The 21,240-nt window shown below is 39.1% G+C and overlaps 2 protein-coding genes across 2 annotated transcripts; one reads left to right on the top strand and one right to left on the bottom strand.

Moving 5' to 3' along the window:
- The first annotated feature begins 1,163 nt into the window (after positions 1-1,163).
- On the top strand, positions 1,164-3,165 carry bet1 (Bet1 golgi vesicular membrane trafficking protein). Its single transcript, XM_006787674.3, has 4 exons — positions 1,164-1,319; positions 1,486-1,592; positions 1,769-1,825; positions 2,419-3,165. Exons 1-4 carry the CDS (start codon positions 1,301-1,303, stop codon positions 2,572-2,574), a joined length of 339 nt encoding a protein of 112 aa, XP_006787737.1. The 5' UTR covers positions 1,164-1,300; the 3' UTR covers positions 2,575-3,165.
- zgc:85777 lies at positions 3,102-20,859 on the bottom strand. The gene is made up of 9 exons (XM_006787673.3): positions 20,649-20,859; positions 13,225-13,345; positions 8,164-8,293; positions 7,214-7,320; positions 6,920-7,087; positions 6,553-6,726; positions 5,989-6,150; positions 4,402-4,552; positions 3,102-3,585 (listed from the first exon to the last, which is right to left on the bottom strand). Exons 1-9 carry the CDS (start codon positions 20,850-20,852, stop codon positions 3,495-3,497), a joined length of 1,308 nt encoding a protein of 435 aa, XP_006787736.1. The 5' UTR covers positions 20,853-20,859; the 3' UTR covers positions 3,102-3,494.
- Positions 20,860-21,240: the final 381 nt, after the last annotated feature.

The following is a 21,240-nucleotide window of genomic DNA, read 5'->3' as shown; positions in this document are numbered from 1 at the left end:
TCAAATATGTGACTCGGGCGGCAGTACTAGCCTTCCAAAGGCTCCAATTTGTACCACTGGATGTCTTTGGAAATTGTGAAAACTGCAGTGAAATAATTACATTTTAAATAAAATACACTGCTTTTCATTTTACTTTGTCAGCTTTACTACACACGAGTAAAGAAAGTCCACATGTTAAAGTTTTGTGCTCTTCCAAGCAATCTTGTATACGGAATGAGAACAGAAAAAATAACATGTTTTTTTTAAATCGCAATTATTTTTAATGAAGATTTCTCAAATTGTTCATCTGTTAAATGAATCATCTACTGTCTGGAAAATATCAAGGGGAATTGAGTAAGTGGTAAAGAATGGAAACAGTTTAGATGGGTGTTGTTTTATGCAGAGGTTTTACTGGTCTGGCCCACCTGAGATCAAACTGGGTTGTATGGTATGGCCCATGACATAAAGTAAGTTTGACAACCCCACTGTGGACACACTGCAGGGTACACAGACAAACTAACATAAGACTATTTTTGTGTGTGCCTTTCAAGTTGTATTTTTATAACATATGTGCAACCCTGTTACTGAAACCTATTCAGTGTGAAAAATAAAAAGACAAAACAGGGAATGACTTAACAATAAAAACATTATAAAAAAAAATAAGTGACATGATTTAGGCGATTACTAACACCATGTATAGTATAAAGGTCAGACCTCTATGACATATTTTGTATTTTTCCAATGTTTTCTTATAAGATTGAGCATGTCACTCTAACAGTTACACTACATTTACTACATTTATATTCCATTTCCACTGCCAACTAACAGTGACTTGCAACACTGTACATAAAATAAATTTATAGAAAAAAAACATTACAAACATATAAATATTATTAAACAACATGTCATTTTTCCTGAGTATTTATTTGTCACACCTTGAAAAGTTAAGGTAGATTTTGAAAGTTGCTTAAATTAATCTAAATTAATTATTATTGTAATGTATTGAAACTGAATGGATATTCAGTATGACAGTAACATGGTTGCGCAAGGCATACATAAATTACATAATGAGCATTTTATAGTTTTTCTTTTGAAACTGGTTTAATAGTAATTATATTTGAAGCTCATATACAAGCTCACATACGGTTTTCCTTTTTACTCGTTTTTCTCCATTTGTCCTCGTCGGCCGCCGTAGGGTGTCGTGGCGTTTGTGTTGTGAGCAGACGTGCTACAGTTACCGGATCAATCAGAAGTCGAACTTCCTTCTTATTTAGTCTTTTAACATAAACCATTGGGCAGTGTTAGCTTCGGTCGGGTCAAAATGAGGCGCGCCGGACTGGGTAAGAAACAAACAATTAAACCAAAGCTTCGCTTTTCTCATACGTAGCATTTGTTGCTAACTAGCTAACTAAAGCTAGCTTATGTTAACAAATGTTTGTTGTTTGGTACTCTGAGTACTCTGTTGTTCATGAACGCTCTATTAATGCTTAATGTATTTTAATACAGGTGAAGGAGGCTCTGGGAACTATGTGGCCAGTGGATATAGTGTATACGAGGAAGAAAATGAACACCTACAGGAGGGACTCAGGGCTAAAGTCAACGCTTTAAAAAGTGTAAGTAACTGCTCTCTACGAGCGTTTTGTTGTTATGTTTAACAGTCAGTAAATATTGCAGCAAAGAGTTTAATATAAATGAGTCGACGGTTTCTGTATGTACTCAAAATGTAACCTAATTTCTTCAATTACTGTGTTTTACAAGTCACATAAACACAATTAATTGATTTTTACAGCTCTCCATTGACATTGGCACAGAAGTCAAATACCAGAACAAAATGCTGGACGATATGGTGAGTTTTACTTTGGAGTACGCTGGACCACTTGCTGCTACAGCATAAAAAAGAGAAAAAGAAGCAACATTTAGTGTTGTCTGAGGTTGGCAGGGAGCTATTTTTGCCTGCTTTATGTGTTGTTTTATGTTGTGGTTTGACTTATTGGTCAGAAGTCACTAAGAAATCCCTCAAAACTAAAGAATTTGAGTAAATGATTCAGATACCATCACTGTAAACTTCAGAAATGTCTCCTAGCACTTGAATATTGTTCTCTGCTGGACTTCTGTAATCATGTAATCAGGGTGGCTGTAGCAGGTCATCTACTAATCAGAAGGTTGGTGGCTTGATCCCTGGCTCCCCCTGGTCAGCATGCCAAATATCCTTGGACAAGATATTAAACCCAAGTTAATGCATCATTCTGACCCATCCATTGGAGTATGAATGTTTGTGAATGTTGGTTCGTAAGCACTTGAAATCAGAGAAGAAAGTGCTTGTGTGAATGGATGGATTTTGCATATTGTATTTAGTGCGTTGAATACTCAAGAAGAGTAGAAAGGTGCTATATAAGAACCAGTCTATTTACCACTTTTCTTCTCTGCTTCTCACTTTAGGACACAGACTTTGACTCCACGGGCGGCCTGCTTGGTGCCACCATCGGCAGAGTCAAGAAGCTGTCCCGGGGCAGTCAGACCAAAGTGCTGTGCTACATGCTGCTCTTCTGCTTTTTCGTCTTCTTTGTCCTGTACTGGTTTATCAGGTTGAGGTGATAAGAGGATCTTATTGGACTTTGCTCTTCAGTTCTTCTCTTCCAGTTTGTGCTTCAATGACACATCTGAACCAGACCAGGATAATAAAGAGAAAAGGCAGGGATGTGTTTTTTTTTTTTTTTTTTTTTTTTAAGTCATTACACTTTAATATGTGCCACAGTGTCAGGCTTTCAAACAATGACTCGAGAAAAAGTGTAGTAAGGCCTACCAATGCTTTTTAAAGGAGTACTAAAAAGTAAAAGTGGTTTAGGACAATGTCTGAGAAAATCAATAATCACAGGAAATGTAGTGCATACTGTATGCATAAATGAAACAGACAATATCAGTATTTACGGTGTTTATACTTAATATCTGACCAGTTAACCTGGATTGAGAAGAGCATGATTTATGACTATAGACGATACGGCAGTGTCAAGAACTGTAATTCTCAGCAATCAGCTGAGTTCAACTTGAACAAGTTATACAATGATCTGCATAATCTAGTGTATGCGCTTTTAAAGGTGAAAGGACACAGTGCGACAGTAGTGTACGTCATTGTTTCATCTTTATTGTAAAAATATTAATGTAAATAAACAAATTTTATGCTCTGGATTAGCTGGTGTAACTTCATGTTGTTGGATGTGCTGAAATGTCTTCAGCGCGAAAATCTCAAACATAAAACATTCATTTTTATTAAAGAACATTATTTTTCTTTATTCTAAACAATAATTACACAAGTAACAAATTACATACAACCAAAACTGTGCATTGTTGCACGCGTGTACAGACAAGGAAGGGGGGGCTTCATTATTCTGTGTGATTGACCGTATGATGATGTCTTTATGACCACATACAGTATTGTTAACAAGGCAAAATCTCCTCAACTGATCAAAGTGCACAAATCAGAAGTGGATTTCCCACTGGGGTTAGCGTTGATTACATCACTTGCCAGGTAGTGTTTCCATGTACTTGCAGATGATTCCCAGCATTACCTCATCAGCTCCTCCACCAATTGACATTAACCTGGAATCCCTGCAGAGAAGGAAAATGTCTTGTTTGTTTTTTTCTGTCACAATTACAAACAGGAAGCTGCATGTAAGTCATTTAAATGACCCAAAGTTCAGTCACTTTTGGTTACACAATCCAGTTGCATTATTTGCCCTGTCACTAGATGTCAGCATCGTGCAAAACAAAGACTTAGGAATCTGAAACTAAGTGTTACTTGGTTAAGCACTAAATAACTGAACGGGGCCTCAGAAGTTTTCAAACATTCCCTAAAAGTTGCTTCTGTTCATCTGGACGTAGTGTTTTCAGTGGGAGAAATGTTTCGTGACTCATTCAAGTGACTTCTTCAGTCTCCGCTGACTGCAGGTTTCCCCAACCTTATAAACAGAACATTTGCATAATGATTTAATATCATTTTTGGGATGTCCTTACCTGGATGATTGAGCATGCATCGAGAATTTTCAAGCATTATTAATAAAGTGAAGCCAATCATGTTTGCAATTTTAACATTAATTATTAAGAAATCACATTTAAATCATAAATGATATACATTATCTATTATATTTAAACAATAATATACATTAATCAGAAGGCTTAATTAAAGACCTGCAACAAAACTGAATGCTGGTGCCATAGAAATAATATATCCTAACAAAAGTGCATACAGTAGCTGCTGAGTCATGGATTTGGGTTAGATATAATATTTTTTTGTCTGTTTTGCACAGAGTAATAACTTGTGGCTACCTGGTTACGTTGCATTTTTATCATTTGCAGATATGACAATAAAGAAATCCAGATTAGTTACGTTAGAGTGAGCGTGTCTTATGCCTCATTTCATCTTACCTGTAAAATCGGCTGACTAGCACATCACTGGTGTAGCCCATCCCTCCCCAGTACTGGAGACAGCTGTCGCCCACTTCTCTGGCAAGGCGTCCCCCCTTTAATTTGGCCATGGATGCCAGCTTGGTGACATCGTTGCCTTTAATATACAGCGCTGCAGAGGGAAAACAAAGGATAGCCACGAGCGGGAAGAGTGTAAAAAATGTCCAGGTGGACAGAATGAAAAGAGGAAAACAGACAATAAAACAAATGTGTTTCAGTTTCAGAATCACATGCGTCTGGCTCAGATTCAATGTTTTGCCCCATTCAGGCCTTTTCCCAGTGCAACTGATCAGTGCCTCTATTGTAGGAACCCTCTAGAGGAACATGTGTGAGCCGCATGATTTCTCCTGTTTCAGCGTCTAAAAAAAAAGAATTTGTGTGTCTGTGTGTGCGCTTAAACACCTGCACCAAACAGTCGCAGGGAGCTCTGCTTTCTGGGCAAGCAAATTCTGACTTGAACTGTTCCCAGTCTGATGAATTCACCCAAAGCTACTGGCCACTGAGGGGGTTTTAAACTGAGAGACAAATCACAAGAGCTTGGACAGCGACCCCACGGATGCAGACATGCATTCGTCTTATAAAGATGGCCATGTGAAGCACTTGGACTGCATTCTGGCAGAGCTGGGCACATGCCTTTTCTACAATAATATTAATACCACTGCTGTCCACTAAGCTTCATGCACTCTCAACCTGCTATTATACAAACACAATTCCAAAAAAAGTTGAGAAACTTTTTTGGAATTGGGTTTGTCTGGTTCGTTCCAAGGCGGAGGCACAAATCTCTCGGGGGGTTGCATCAAAAAGAACATCCGGTGTAAAATCTGCCAAATCAAATATGTGGAGCTCTGGGCTCTGTGGTGAGCAGATGAAAGTAGCTTTCTTTCATTAAAAAAAAAAAAGATGACAGGATCTGACTGTGACATCGTGTACTTGTCTTTCAGAAATGCATAAAGAAACATTTAAAAAATCAGTTAAGAAAATACAAAACAGAAAATACTACTTAACATATTAAAATTAGAAATAAGCACGTTAATAAACAGAATGCAAAATTAAGCTAAAACGCAAATGAATAGGAAAACGTCACATCATATCTGTGCTTACATTTATTGAAATCTTTAATAATACTGTGATACCTTTAATGATATATTATTATATATCATATTGTTTAAGCACTTCTATAGAAAATGCCATTAATCATATTCTTTCCTGCTGGTAAGTTGATCATTTTCCAGTGGACATCTATGGGGATTCACTCACTCTTGGAGTTGGCTGCTTGAAGCCAAACATAATAAAGCTCCTTTGCACAGTACTTTATGCTTTCAGAGTGCAGTTTCTAAAATCAAATAATAATAAAATGTCATTGTGGTACACTAGTCCAAGGTTTTCTTATTAGTAATGCAAACATACAGCTGTCACATTTCCAGCGTCTTCCATATATCCTACTGCTCTGAACCACACTTAGGACTAATTAAAAGTCACCCAGGTGCAGCCTACATTACTGAGCTAATATTAGCATGTAGCTTTATGTTGTCTATAAAGTGAAACTACCTGTAGCACGGTAGAAGAGAGAGCGGAGCAGCTCGACCTCCGTCTGCAGCTCGGCCAACCTGAAGTGAACCGCCTGGTGATGAAGGACAGGCTGCTTGAAGATCTTCCTCTGCCGTGTGTACTGGATGGTCTCCTGAATGACGTTGTCCATAGTGGTCAAGACTGGAGGTGACACGGGATTATTTTTAACACCTCCGCTGAAATGTGTTATCTACCTTTGGTGAGAGACGCTCTGGTTTGGATCAACCAAGCCAGATAGGCTAACACGAGCGTCAGATCCAGTAAAAACAGCACAAATAGTTTCTTACGCATTCTGGCCAAGACAACATTGATTCAAATCAAAAGCAAACAACTGCTTTACAAATTACTAGAACTATGTGTCCTGAACTCCTCATTTATCTGAAAACTAAGCGTGAAACTGAAATAGTGCATAAACTGCGCAAACTTCCAGTAAAATCCGTAGGAGGCTGATGTGGGGGAAAGATGGGTGAAAGTAAACTTTCGATGACATCATATCCTTGGAGTAATAAGTAAGATAAGCTTCACTGAGTAAAGTCTACTTACTATTGGCCACTGCCCAAAGCCTCTCTTCCTGGAACTGAAGCATCTGATAGGTAAAGCCCATGCCTTCTTGGCCGATAACATTCTTACAGGGCACGTGAACGTCATCGAAAAACACTTCGGCTGTGTCAGATGACCACATACCCAGTTTATCAATCTTTCGGGCGATGTGCACTCCTACGGCGGAACAGACAGGAAACAGAAAGAACGTCAACATGCAATACAATATAATAAGTTGTTTTAGGACGCAAAATTAAACAATCTGTGTGCTTTCCAAAAACAGGCGCAATCGTGAACTTGGAAATGAATCACAGATAGTGGATTTCTGCAGAAAATGTCTTTTGCCATCTAACAAATCGACTAACCCTACCTGGCAAGTTCATGGGTAGACATATGAGTGATTTGTTCTTATGTGGGGGCCCGTCACTGGTGTTGGCGAGGAGACACATCCAGTCAGCCTGGGTACCGTTGGTGGTCCACATCTTTCCCCCATTGATCACATACTCATCACCTTTCCTCACTGCCTTGGTCTTGATACCTGAAAAGTGGTTGAGTTTTTAGAAAACTGGGGTTTAAATGGAAACCTCAGATTAAAAGACTAGACATGGACCCTTAATGGAAATTAAAAATACTGGAGAAGAAGAAGATATAATATTAAACGCACTCGAGACATCAGAGCCAGCTCCAACCTCACTCACTCCAAGGCAGGCCACTTTGTCCCCACTGATGGAGGGAAGGAGGAACTCCTTCTTAAGCTCGTCCGAACCAAACCTGCAAACACAGACACACAATGACTGTGTGACGCCGTCTCTTTGTTTTTCCATCTGTTGTTTTATCTTCTACCAGTATTTTTAGGACAGTGTCAAATGAGAGTTTCGTCAAACTCGTGTAACTGTGGCAGATCGTGTGTTTTAAAAAAACACTGCCATGTTTGAGGCAATTACCGCACCAGTGGGAGTGAGGAGGGAACTCACACGGTATCACTCCCACTCATCTGCAGCTCTTTTATACTACTTAAACCACATCGCAGGCGAGAGTAGATCCTCTAATTAAGCTCCTGAGACTCTGACTGTCTGTTTCACTGAATTTTTGTCTTGTGTCACCAAGAGCTAAAGTAAAGGGATATCACGTAACAAGCCAAGGTCCTGTATGCTTGGTAACAGTTTGCTTCACACCAAATGGGCGAAACAAAGTATTACCAAGCATATTAATTCACATACAGCTTAGGGAGTGTAACTCTGATCAATGGCTGCTCACTAGAGGTATTTACTAGTTTAATAATAGTAAAACTAGAAGAAAACTGTTTTACATGTTACATAAAAGAAGGAACGATTGACTAAAAGAAATCAAAGAAAATAATGCCGTTCACACAGTGAAGTGTTTTCTATCTTTGATCTAAAGATTATTGACAAAAAGACAAGTTACTACGATATTATCCACAGTTTTGACAGGAGTTTTATTTTCTCTGGTCCCATGTGACCATCCTCCCCACTGCAGGGGATTAGTTACAAAAGCAAGCAAAGCACCAACCCAAAGTGTCCAGTGACACGACTCCAAGACAATCGTTGTAAGAATGGATTCAGAGAATGTGACACTAGGTTTGCAGGCTTGTACCTGGCCAGCGCTGGAGTCGTCATGTCAGTTTGTACCCCGATGGCCATGGGGATTCCTCCACAGCGGATGTTGCCCAGCTCCTCTGCCACTGCTGCACTGAAGCTGAAGTCGAGGCCCAAGCCTCCATACTCTGCACAAGACAAAACCCATTTAACGCTTCAGCGCATCGTGTGTATTCATGAGTATCACTATTTTAGTCATTTAAACTTAAGAAAAACAAATGTGGATCCTTACTGCAAAGCACAAAGAGGCAGCAAGAATGGCTTACAAATCCTTTCCTGTGTCACTTCCATCTATCCTCTATCTCTAAAATCACCACGCTTACACATGCACGCGCAATATACGCCGGTATACATACATAACATTGTGATCTGTTGGCACTGGAGCATGCACTCAGATTAATTATAGGGTGTTATCTGTAATTATGTGTAAAAAGCACTGCTGGGGCATCAGTAGTCAGCTCATGTGTTCTACTACCATCTCTAATCGGATCTTGATCTCTTCAACGACCCATTTGCAAAAAAGAAGTAAAGAAACCAAAAACTGATGTCTAATTTCTTCCATTATGGCAGTGGGGATATTTGCAAAGAGCAAAGGTCCGTAATCGAGCTGAATGCTGTATAATAAACGTGTTTAAAACACACATTTATGTCAGTTGTCCTCACCAAGAGCCATCCCTTATCTTTATTTTGCCTTTTATCATCGATTAAAATGAAGCACCTGGTGTTATATTACATATTTAATGCGAAAGGAGAAATTTCTATCTGTTACTCATGGAAGCAGGAAGCTGATGTACCCGCATTTATGATGAATTTTCTCTCAGCTTGGTTTGGCAAACAAATCCAGTCAAAAGAAAAAACACAATGAAGATAAACTGTCATTCTGCAGTACAAAAATATATATAAATAATTTAAAAAATCCCTCAATTATCATGCTGGTCAAGCAGATTTAACCTGACAGTTATTCGTTTAGGACAAATGTCCTGATGATAATGACCAGGCAGTCAAATGTAAGAAGACTAAGCATTTGTGAATGTTCGGTGCTGTTTTCTCATTACTAAATACAGCACAGCAGCCGCTGAATGATGGATACCAGCACTGACTGACAATGAATAATTATGAGTGGATTTACCACACAGAGGCTGGCAACTCAAGCAAAGTGGTTTCATATCACCTGCCAGACTAGTTGGGGAATAATGGAAAGCGCAGTCTCTCAGAACGTCGAAGACGGACAGCGAATAACAGAAAGAGTCAAATAAATTGGGACAGAGAAAAGGGAAAATATATAGGGACAAGCAAACAAGGGAGTGGGGGAGCCAAAAATAAGAGGAAACAGGTGCAGCTGTGCAGAGATAAGTCCCTGAGCCCTGGAAACCCTGCAGCGGTTAATGTGAACGAAGGGAAGCACCGAGGTTTATCCCACTTTAAACAAAACAGCAGGCTGTCTGGTTGAACAAGCAAGCAGAAGAAAAACAAAGCAAAGTCCTGTCACAAATGTCAAACCCATACACGTATGTCTGCTCAGGGAAGCAGATGTTCCTCGCTATAGGCTCCTATAGGGTGGAGCGCCACGTGAAGGAGAAACACAAGGATGAAGAATCTGGGAATTGAAGGTGCAGCAGAGACACTGCAGCGATGATGGGTGTAACATATTGTTATTTCTTTTATTTCTCTGAACTTAATATCGATATGAGGAACCCGATAATAAAACAGATCACTTCTCCCTGGATAGGAAAGACGAATCACCATCATAAGCCCTTCTGCAATACTGTCCTCTAATAACTATTACAATGGACTCAGGTGCCACTGTGCTGCTTTGTCGACTCGCGAACGCGTGAATCATTATCGTCCTCGTTACAGTGTGACGTCACATTAAAACCACTGTGCTAATGTTTCTGGACAGAAAAACCTTCTGTAAGGTATTCATCAAAGTATAGGCGAAGAGAAAAAGTGAGAGAAAAGTAACACCCTGGACATACGAGTCTCACCGAAAGGTTGCTCCTTTCAAATCCTGCACGAAAAACACTCAGTGAAAGGGGAAAATGCGCGGGCTGCCAGGTTCTATCTGTCAGCCAGGACACAAGGCCATTTCCACTGTACGGTCAGCAGATACCTCTCTGTCAGGGAAAAGGAAAATAGTCAGTGAGCCAAGGGTCATCCTCTTCTTCTTCCTCAACGTGGCTGCCTTGGGAAAACTTCCTGTTCTCGTGTTTTGAAAGGTTAAAATGCCTTTCCTTGTGCAGGGAGAAAGAGCAGAAAGTAAGTCTTCTGACTGCACACGGGGGGATTTTCTTTATGGCTTTTATTGATTCCTATTTTTTAAAAAACTGAGAATATGAGATTCAAGCCCTGCCTTAGATCTATTTAGTCAACAGTGTGTAATGCTTCTTAAATGTTAAGCTACCACTGTCACTACTGCATTTAAATAATATTCTTCAATTCCTATTTTGGGCTTCCTGTTAGAGTGATTTGACATTTTCCTGCACAGCCCTTTAAAACCTACAGTTTGTAATGTCAACACCAACTGCGGAAAACTAAAGAAAATGGTGTCAGAACGTTTCAACAGTTCATGCAAATCTTTTAGTGACTGCTTTATATTTACTATGCATAAGATACCTTTCAGTTGTTTGCTGTGCAGAGTTTTGTTCCTGGGCATTGAGGAACAAGCGGCACGATCGCAACACGCTTTCACATTTTTACTACAAATACATGTTTTTGCAGTGACTCACTCTTACTATGTACTTCTGAAGAGTTTTATTGCACTATATTTAGCTTAAGCGCTTTTCTCATCAATCGCAAACACGTCTCTCTTTCACTTGATGAATAACATCTAAATTAAACAGACTCCTAAATCCCTTTTTCCCATTCCTGTAATCCAAGCGTCAGAATCAATTAACACAATACAGAACTGTGTGAGAGTCTGCTTCATTAGTCGGCAGCGCGGTACACATAAACAGCTTATTGTAGTTTTTCTGACAGCATGCATTTTCACAGAGTGGAATCGTTGATCTTTTTTCCGTTATTATTAAAAGATATTCAGCAAGACGAATGAGTAAAGGTGTAAAATGCATTGTTTGTGCAGAAAACAGATGTCAGCCATGTTTCCTGGGGGATTTTAAAGAGATGCAAACTCCACAGACTGAAAACAATTATATGATACGTCACGATGTCTGTGCAAATGAGGAGCTAATACCCCGTACATGACACAAAAGCAGAAAATCATTGCGTTGTGGTGACAGTGTGCGTAGTTAAGCATGCTTTTTCAGTTTCAATCATTTCTGAATTTAATTAACTCTCTGCAGCACCTCGAGGAGTCATGAAGCAGTCACTGTGGTAAGACAAACTGGGCAGGAGTATCCTTTTCTCTTTATTGCAGGAGAAAGCAATATGATTGATGTTAGCACCACTCCGACTATATGCTGCACAGCAAGAATACATTTTCGACCATGTCAGTTTGATGCCCTTAACAACTGTCATTTAATGACTGTTGCTGACTCTGTGTTTTCAAATGGCATCTCTTAAGCATGTTTCTTGCACCATACGTGATTGCAGTTAATCTACAACCTGATCATACAGTGTGTCTTCTCACTGCGAGGATTCTCCGCTCTAATCTTGTCAACTAATGCTTAATGCTTGTGTAGTCAGCACATTTTAATTCCCTCACCCTCCCTTCTCTCTGACCTACAGGCTTGTGGTGCGAACGTCTCACTGTCCAACAATGTTGCTCACATGCTTTTCTTCTATTCGCCGTCAAATGTCAGAAAACGAACGAGATCTCGAATATGCCAAAAAAGACGAGAAGTGGCTAATTAATTTAGAGAAACTGACCTTATACTGTGGGAGTAATGCAAAAAACTAGACATAAAACATCTGCTTTTGATTATCAAACACTTCCCATAAATCTCGTTTCATATTCATAATGGATTACACATAGAACCGCACATATTTCGTGGTCCTGTACTGTAAATTTCTCACTGCCTCCCACCATCTCAGCGACGACCCAGCTGGATATACATCTGGAAAAAAGGATAGTCAGTTTCAGACAGCTGTAGTGGGATGCCGCTGTGACACCAGCACCCATCATCACAGTGGGAACATTTGTAAGCCCGACTCATAATGAATGGCTGTCAGAAGCAGAGAAAAGCAAACGGAACATGAATTCAGCTGTGAAAGAGATGTGCTGCACGTTTGCTGAAGCAGAAATGGTCAAAATGGGCAGACGGCGGAGGATTCCTCGGTTTCGAACGCGCTGTGGGATATGTTAGCTATGTTACAAATTCATCATGGGGTTTTTGCAATGGCAAGATAAACAGCTTGACCAAGCAGCATTTATCATGTAGACTGAGGCCTGGATGATTAATCAGTCTTCACGTCTGCATGGATTACCAACGGGAAAGAGCAAGAAATATAAATGGACAAAAGTCTGTGTCGCGACATGCCCTCTAATACTGCCAAAGTCATTCTCGTGTAATAGATACACATATAGCAAACATAAGCCGAGCACCGATTGCCTTTATACTTTTAAGGTCAATATAAAGAAAATAGGAAGCAAGTAAAAACCACGCCAGTTTTTTTTTTTGTTAGCACTTTGCGTGCTTAGAGAAAGTCATTCTTTCATCTTTTTATTATTATTCATTTCCTAAAAATACCCTTGTGTGTAAGACACAACAAAAAAGCATAATGCTGCACTAAATTTGGCACCTTCGTGCGACAGCTATTATAGCTTAGATCTCGCCGTAGAAAACAAGCTTCCTCCAAAATAAAGGCTTCTGAGGCTTTTGATGAAACAAAGCCTTTCCTTATCCCTCTCCTCCTAACAATGCATGAACCCCACCAGATAATTAAACTCGTCGTTTTTCAAAATCACAGGTGTTGGAACCCATCCCAGCATACACTGCAAGACTCTAAGAGATCTAACAACAATGCAGATGGTTTCATTTCACTCATGTGCCATTCCATGCCAAACCTCACAAAAAACACGAGTGAGGACTGGACACTATCCTGGAAACTGATATTAGAAGGGCTTACTGCATTACCCGAAAGATAATATTAGGTGTCTTACCAACTGGTTTGTTGACTCCTAGAAATCCTGCATTTCCTAAGATCTTGAAGAGCTTGTGGGCTGGAAACTTCCCTTCTGCTTCCCATTGATCGACGTAAGGGTTGATCTCCTGGTCGATGAGCTACGGCACAAACACCACAGAAGAGAGGTATCATGTTGTATCGGCACTTCTACTTTACAGTGCACATGAAATCTTTATAGCTGTTTCTTGTGAATTTTAAGCATTTGTGTGCATTAATTTCTTTCTTTTTCTTGTTGTTGTAACCATCATGTGATTCTAACAACAGCTGACAGCCCTGCTCTTTTGTCTCCTGTGTCATAAGACCTAAAAGGACATGAGAGTGGGAAAGCACTTAAAATGATTTTTATATATAGTCGGCTTCCTGCTGTGTAGTGCACATATATTCTAAAGTCTACGTAACCTACTTCAAGCAGACAGAAAAAGAAGGTATCACCTATCAATGAATAGAAAAAGTATTATATGGTCTGCCCACAATCATGATGAATATGGCGACAGCATGAAAGGCATGCTATTCTCAACATGTATATGCTACCAGTGCACGCTTGCGTTTCGAGGGCTTATGCTGAGCACTTTTGTACTGATGCAGCTGGAAGCTAATATTGTGCAGCTCTTTAGTATGCATTGCATGCCAATATTTTAATGACTCAGTGTTCTCCCCCATCATTTTGTTCTTGGCACTGCAGGAAAAACCTCCAAAGTAATATTTAGATCAGCATGAAAAACTAAATCTCAGTGCTGAAACCCATACCAATGGCATTCTTTTTGGGTTAGCAGCCACTCCATGTACTCAGCCACAAAGCCCGAGATACAGCTGCCTCAAAATGAAGGATGACTGTGGCATGTTTTATGATTTTAGAGTGGAACAAAAAAGCTGTAAAGCTTGCATCTGTGGTCAAGGGACAACTTTCATAATCTAAGAGGTAAAATGATGACTTGTTGAGGTACATGCTAACATATCATATATATATATATACACATACACACACACAAAAGTGAGCCTAGCTTGATGCTATTTTTTAAACTAAACTAAACTAAAGAATGATTTATATGCGAAGAACAAATGTTTTGTGGTCATCTTGAAACTCAAATTTACATAATATCCATCAACACTGAGAGCAGCTTTTGCTTTTGTCTTCTGAATCCAAATGAAAGCTGCAGTGTCCTCTAACAGTGTTTTCTGAGTCATCAAAGTGTCTGTAGTGAGTATAGAGAAGGTTGCAACCTGGTTTTTCAAGCAGACTGTGAAATCATTGAACTCTGGTGCCATGATTCATTTCAAGCACCTGGAAGTGGTCCCCAGATGGTGAAGCACCAATGAACTCAAATGTTTCCCAGAGAATAGCTACATCCATAGTGTGGGTTACAGTTCATCTGGTACCATGTTTGTCAGTTTCTAAAACAATTCTCCCTCACACAGCAGGTCTAACAGAACATCAACATCTTCTGCAAAATAACCTCAGCATCAAGTGCTGCCAGGCAAGCGAATCAATTAACATGTAAACACAGAAAATAAAAACTTATGTGGTGTAACTGTACCCGTCCATTTTTTAATGTTTCTAAAAATCCACTGAGGCATCTTCACTTGCTATTTGTTAATAAGCTTTCTTTAATGGGCCATGTTTTCAACAGAGCCATAACTATTTGCTCCTTCACTGTTTCTCTGCTATGTACTGTAAGCTCTAAATGGTGGAAAAAGCCAATAAGAAGTAATGATTAAAAAAAAAAAAAGACATATTAGGTAGAAATGGGAATAATTAGATTCAAGTCTCGGCCAATAAAACTTAGCTCTGAGAAGTCAAAACTATTGGAGTATTTCTTTGTGTTTCTTTGATTAAATGTTCAGTATTAAAGCATTCAGAAGTTGTTTTTTTTTTTTTTCCAGGATTGGAAAAAGTCACGCACACGGTCATTCTCAGCTGCCAAAACACCCAAACCCAAACCTGCCAACTGCTGAACAAGCCAAAAGCAACATTCTGGGTGAGAAATAAAGAAAACATGACCATCATCATTTCACCGTACAGAACAGAAAACAGACAATACCTTTGACACTGATACAGTGCGCATACCTGGGCTGTACTCTTTTAAAAAAAGGCTCACTTACTTACTTTTCAACACAAGAACCAACATTTAAAAAAAAGGAGGCACTAGTTCTTTTTAACGTTCAGAACCTGCGGAGGGAAAGGGAGTGCCCATCTGTCGCTGGAAAGGGAAACATAAATGTCATCTGGGAGTAACCTAATTCTTACAAAGGTTATTGTGTAGTCCCTTCGCAACATAACAGAAGAATTTCACATCACTGACCTGACATGTAGTTAGGTCAGGTCAGAAACATTGCAACAAAAAGTCTTACTAAATGTCCAGTTTGGAGAAAAAGTCTTGAAAGGGTCTAAAGTCAATGGAAGTTAAAAAAAAAAAAACAAGGTGAAGGCGCATGAAAATCCCTGACTTATTATTAAATGTGAACAAAAATAATAATAACAGATGAATCATTCTTGCTTTTGACCTTCTGAAGGGGTATTTTTTCTTCTTGCGCCTTGACATACATCATAATTGACAGTCATACAATTAGGCAGTCACACAAACGATTTTTTTGATAGTCGACTAGTTACCAATTATTTTTGCGATTAGTCGACTAATCAGAGCATGCATCCATTGGACGTAAAACGTACAGCTTATTGCACCAGCATGCACCTGCTCTTATATAACCATCATTAGCTTACAGCTTGAAGTGTTTAAGGTATGTGCTAACTAAAAATAAAGACAAGATGATAGTTTATTAAATCTTAATGAAATTTGCAGATTGTTTCGATGAAGTTTAATAAACTCCTTGCTATCTAAAATATAACGGGGCACTGGAGTTTATTCTCGAGCATCTCACATTTCTGATAATCAGTTGTCTGCTTGACGTTTATTCAGCTGTGTAAAAACTATAACTTTAATCTCAGCCAAACCGATTTACTCAGGAACTAATAAAATACTAAAAAAAAAAAAAGCCAAACAATAACATTTTTAAGTTATCTAGGTGACTTATATATCATGTTTAACCTGAGTAGCGAAAGACAGCGGTGGGCTTGAAAACGATTTGCCGGGAGTCCGGTGTTCTCACGGGCTCTAGTGAGCCTTGCCCCCGGCTAGCTATCGAGCTAGTGGGTAACAGACATCTCTGAAAATGTCTGAGCGTGTTTGAAAATATGCGGTGTTTTGATAAACTGAGCAGATATTTGAGGTTAACACAGTTACATTCTCGCCTGAAAATATGTTAAACTTTATTTTGTGACCCAAAAAGAATAATAAGAGTAATATTAAAACTAACTAGCTGCTGCCATTGTTGACAACTGTGCTGGGCCGTGCTATGAATTCTGGGACACAGCTTCTTCTTCTTCGGGGTTTAACGGCAGCTGGCATCCTTGTAGATGCAGTGCTGCCATCTTCTGTTTCAGTCCGTTATTACACTCTTAAATACTACTACTCATTCCTGCGTCTTTTGGGATCTTACAAAGCTTCAAACGATGTGTTGACTATTAACCCTGGAGAACCCATGGGGTCAGATCCGACCCCATTGGTTTACCAGGGAAACCATGGGGTCAAATTTGACCCCATGGGTTCTCCAGGGTTAAATCAGTCGTCAACGATTTTAATAGTCGACTAATTGTGGCAGCCCTACATACAATGCAGCCCATATCAAAAAAATCATTGTATTTAGATAATACTGTTAAATCCAGAATTCAATTTAAAATCTTTCTCCTTACATACAAGGTCTTGAATAAACAGGCCCTATATTATTGTGCCTTTTGTCCCATCTCTCTCCCAGTAGGTCTCAACAGACGCTGCCCCTCCCTGAGCCTGCCAGGGTTTCTTCCTGTTAAAAGGGTGTTTTTCCCCCACACTTTTGCCATGATCTTGTTTATCTGATTGTTTGAGTTTCTGTTTAATATTGTAGGGTCTTTACCTTACAATATAAAGTACCACTTAGATAGGAAATAAATGTAAAAATTGACCCATTTTACAAGACAAAAATAGAAAATAAAAAAGCCTTACTTCATACATAAAACAATAAAAGACATTACAGGCCAATCACCTTCATTGTTGTTGTGTAATATCTCAGAAATATTTGAATTTGTTGACCTGTCAGAAATTCCCGTCTAACGGAGGCTGCATGTGAGTCGTCTCTTCCTAGAAATTTTTGCTAATTTTATCTGTTAAAGCACTTGAACTTCCAGGCACTGAAGATGTAGTCATTCTAATTCTGAAAACTAATTTTCCGGCAAGATTCTAAGATGTAAACGAAGGCAGTCCAACGTGGTCACACCCACTCGTATTAAATTAGTTGTGGAAACATTGGCGTTGTGAGCGTCTAACCTTCAGCAGTAACAAAGGGATTTCCTAAAACCTCGTTTGACACCTCTAAACAAAGACAGTACGGCTCTTTTAATAAACTGGTCCCCCTTGAGTTCCCTTTCCAGCACTTCCGACTTATTGTCCTGTATTTCCTTTTAATTTGTATACACCCTTCCCAGTTTTCCCAGTGCTATTTTATTTTTGACCTTCTGGCATCCTTAAAAGGTTTAGTCAGATAACAAACTTCCTTCTATTTACTACAACAGCTTTGCCTTAAATTAGGCTCTTATTGTTATTTTTTCAGACTTTGTTGCCAATGTCACTATAATAATAGAAATCCTAAATGAGTCAGACTAATTACTAATGCTTCCTATCATTTTTTTAATACAATCATTTGGAGCTACTAATATTTAGGCCCTTAAAAACCCAAAGCTTTGAATGCCAGGAAGCACAAACTGTAACAAAGAGACAAAAAACCCAGAAATCTCTGATAAGGAAGGCCAATACATAATTGTATTGGCATCAAAATGAATCCAAGACACCCGAGGCCCTTTAAATTATCTCAGTTAAAATGTAAAACCCTCACTTAATGTGTCTTTACAACCTACCCTTGCTTAAGCAAAGAGCAAAACAGTCCATCTCACCTTCTCTGCCTGGCCTTTTAGACAAATTTAGCAAATAGAAACAAACTAAATCAAATCAACAATCCAAAGTTCAGATCTTCTGTACAACAGAATATTTCAGGGGCTTGTCACTGAAAATATAAAACTGGACTCACAAACAGATTCTCCCCCATCACACAGCTGTGACTGTTAGTTTTCAACAACCTCAATAATAATTCTGAAAATGCCAGTGTTGGGTTTATCTAGGCACAAGCCCCGCTGGAACACGGGACCAACTAACTGCACGATAAAACAAGGCTAGACAGAACTCTTTGTCTTTGTGGCTCGCGAGGTTAGTCAGTCAAAGTTGAGGAAAAGATTCCTTCACCTGAACTCAACCAACTTCAACTGATTCCTTTGGCTACAACACTTTTTATTGTCAGCAAGCAATCATTCTTGAATATGCAATTACAAATACTTTCTTAAGTATTCTTCAGCAACATCAGTGTCTGTATTGTGGGTGTGTTTCCAGCCATACTATACATAGACATACGAATTTCAATTAACTTAAACTGTATGCAGAAGTAAGCGTCTTGCTAAACTATAAGAACAGGAACCTGCAACAGGTCATGTCTCAAATACATATTTAAAGGTGTGAACTCTCGAACTTTTAAGAAAATGGAACAGTCTGGTTTCAAAAGCTATAACTGAACTATAACGTCGAGACTGCTTCCGCTCATTTCATGGTACACAAGTGCACACAGACTCTTATCAGACCTAATAAGGATAGGATACTTTATCAGCATACAAATGATTAAATATTTCTAAGCATAAATGACAATCTTAAATTATTAATTGTGACAGCCAGCCTCTATAGCCAGAGGAAGAACACCAGCTCTGGCTCCTAAATAAGTGATACGCACTATTTGATTCCCAGCCAACTATTTATTTGATACAAACAAAAATGTGGTCTGTTTAGGCTAAAGTACATTGGCCTGATTACCTGTTTAATGTGAAGGCCATGACCCACTCATTACTCCAATCACCATCAGTGTTTATCTAGACACAAAAATAAACCACCAACAAACCAACTGATATCAAGCATTTGGGGACTTGTCCCCTCAAACAATGGTTTCATTGTGACCCTAAATGTGATTTAAGTCAGAGCACAGTCATAACTGTCCTTCAAAGAGGGCTAATGGTGAAAAACATAGACTCCACCTCTAATATCCTACATAAATAACTTTTAAATGTGCTCTTGCTACTTTATTGTTTTATATTTCTCAATGTGCACACCAGCACGCCACACCACAGCTTCTGAATATTCATTTAACAAATAAACATGCACATCAAAACCTTGAGTTTCCTTAAATAGCTCCTTGAATATAACAAATCTGAACGGACACATATAAACATGCTGTGCATGTTGGCGAGAGCATGGCTGACATTAATTAGCAGGATGTGGGAGTGCACGATAGGTCATGAATCCATACAAGCTGGTGTTGTGCCAAAAAGTAATTTACTGTATATGCCAAAAGTCTTCTGCAAGTATTTAAACTATGGGAAATGAGTTGTTGGCCTATAATTTGTCAAACATATCGTTTGTGAATGATATCAAGTCAATTTGTGCAACAATGAACAACTTCTCGTCACAAGGTAGAAGCTGCAATCACTTTTTTAGCAAAGAGACTTTCATATATCCTTTGCTTATCCAGGTAAAAGCACTCATTGAGATTAAAAATGTCTTTTTCGAGAGAGATCTGACCAAGAGGGCAGCAGAAATTGCAAAAGGTACAACATAACATTTCTATAAAGATATTTCAAGTGGCCAAAAAGGACTGTATTGGTTGCACTAGAACACTAAGTAGGTACATTAACGCAATCTCTTGCAAAAGAACGTGGATTATCGCAAAAACAGTTATTTCTTTATAACACATATAACCTATTAGTAGTTCCTGTTAACTACAACCTATTTACCAACATGAGCAAAGATATTCGACATTAAAAAAAAAACACATGGAAACACCGGAAATCACTTTTTGACACAACCCCAGCGGCTGTGTTCGTCACTGTAAACAGAGTAGCCTAGCCAACCTGCCGTTCTGCCTTGTTCTTCTTCTGTCCTTTAAAACACGCACGCGTGTGCGGTTATTTGCGGACACATAAAATAACACTACTTTCCAAATGTAGCGGTAACAAGCGGGAAAAAGCTGGACTTAAACACTGGTGCCTGATTCCTTTGTGTGCGCACGAAGACCAGACAGGAGACGTCAACACAGCTCAGCGGAAGAGCAAGCTAGCACTGACCTCTCACCTACTTTTACTTTACTGCCCCCCGCGCTGATTTTAGGGTCACGTTAGGGAGAATAACACTGCTGTTGCAACTGTCTCTTCGCTAAAAAAAAACATGCTGTGTTTTCGTTGTTGTCTCAAAACTTCCTGGCGTTAGCAGTCCTGCATACCTTTCTGAGGGACTCCTTTAATGCAAAGTGCTCTTGTGTGTAGATTAAATGGTCGGCCGCAGTCTCTGGGGCACTGGACTTTACTTGTTTAGATGACACTTTCTCAGTCAATGAGCGGACACCACCACCCAGTGAAGTTAACTTGTAAAAATGACGGCTTCTGACCAGCACGTTTAAACGCAGGGCTCCTTCGCGCAGCGCCATCTCTGTTAACAATATGTACGTGTGTGCGCATGCGCTGGTAGGAAGTTCTCACTGGATCAAATATTAACCCAGTGAGAAAGTAAAATATTAGCAAAGCTTGACTTCCCACCATTATTGGGGGGAAATTTTGTCATAAAATATATCGTAAATTGGGTACCCTGGTGTGTAAATAATTACTCTATCACCAGCAAGCATTGAAAGTAGCCATGTAAGTTATCTAACGTTGTACTATCATCAACGTAATAGCAAGATTTACTATCGTATTTGGCTGTGGGTTTTATTTTTAAAGTATTTTGAGCCCAAATGCAATTAATTTTTATTTTTATTATGGATTCATTTTACTAATAATTATGCTGTCTGACAGAAAGCGTGTTAAAGCGTGTTGCAG

This window comes from Neolamprologus brichardi, chromosome 22, assembly GCF_056152115.1.
Source record: "Neolamprologus brichardi isolate AB-2024 chromosome 22, ASM5615211v1, whole genome shotgun sequence".
Taxonomy (NCBI): Eukaryota; Metazoa; Chordata; class Actinopteri; order Cichliformes; family Cichlidae; genus Neolamprologus; species Neolamprologus brichardi.
This window is presented reverse-complemented; position numbering and strand designations above follow the sequence as displayed.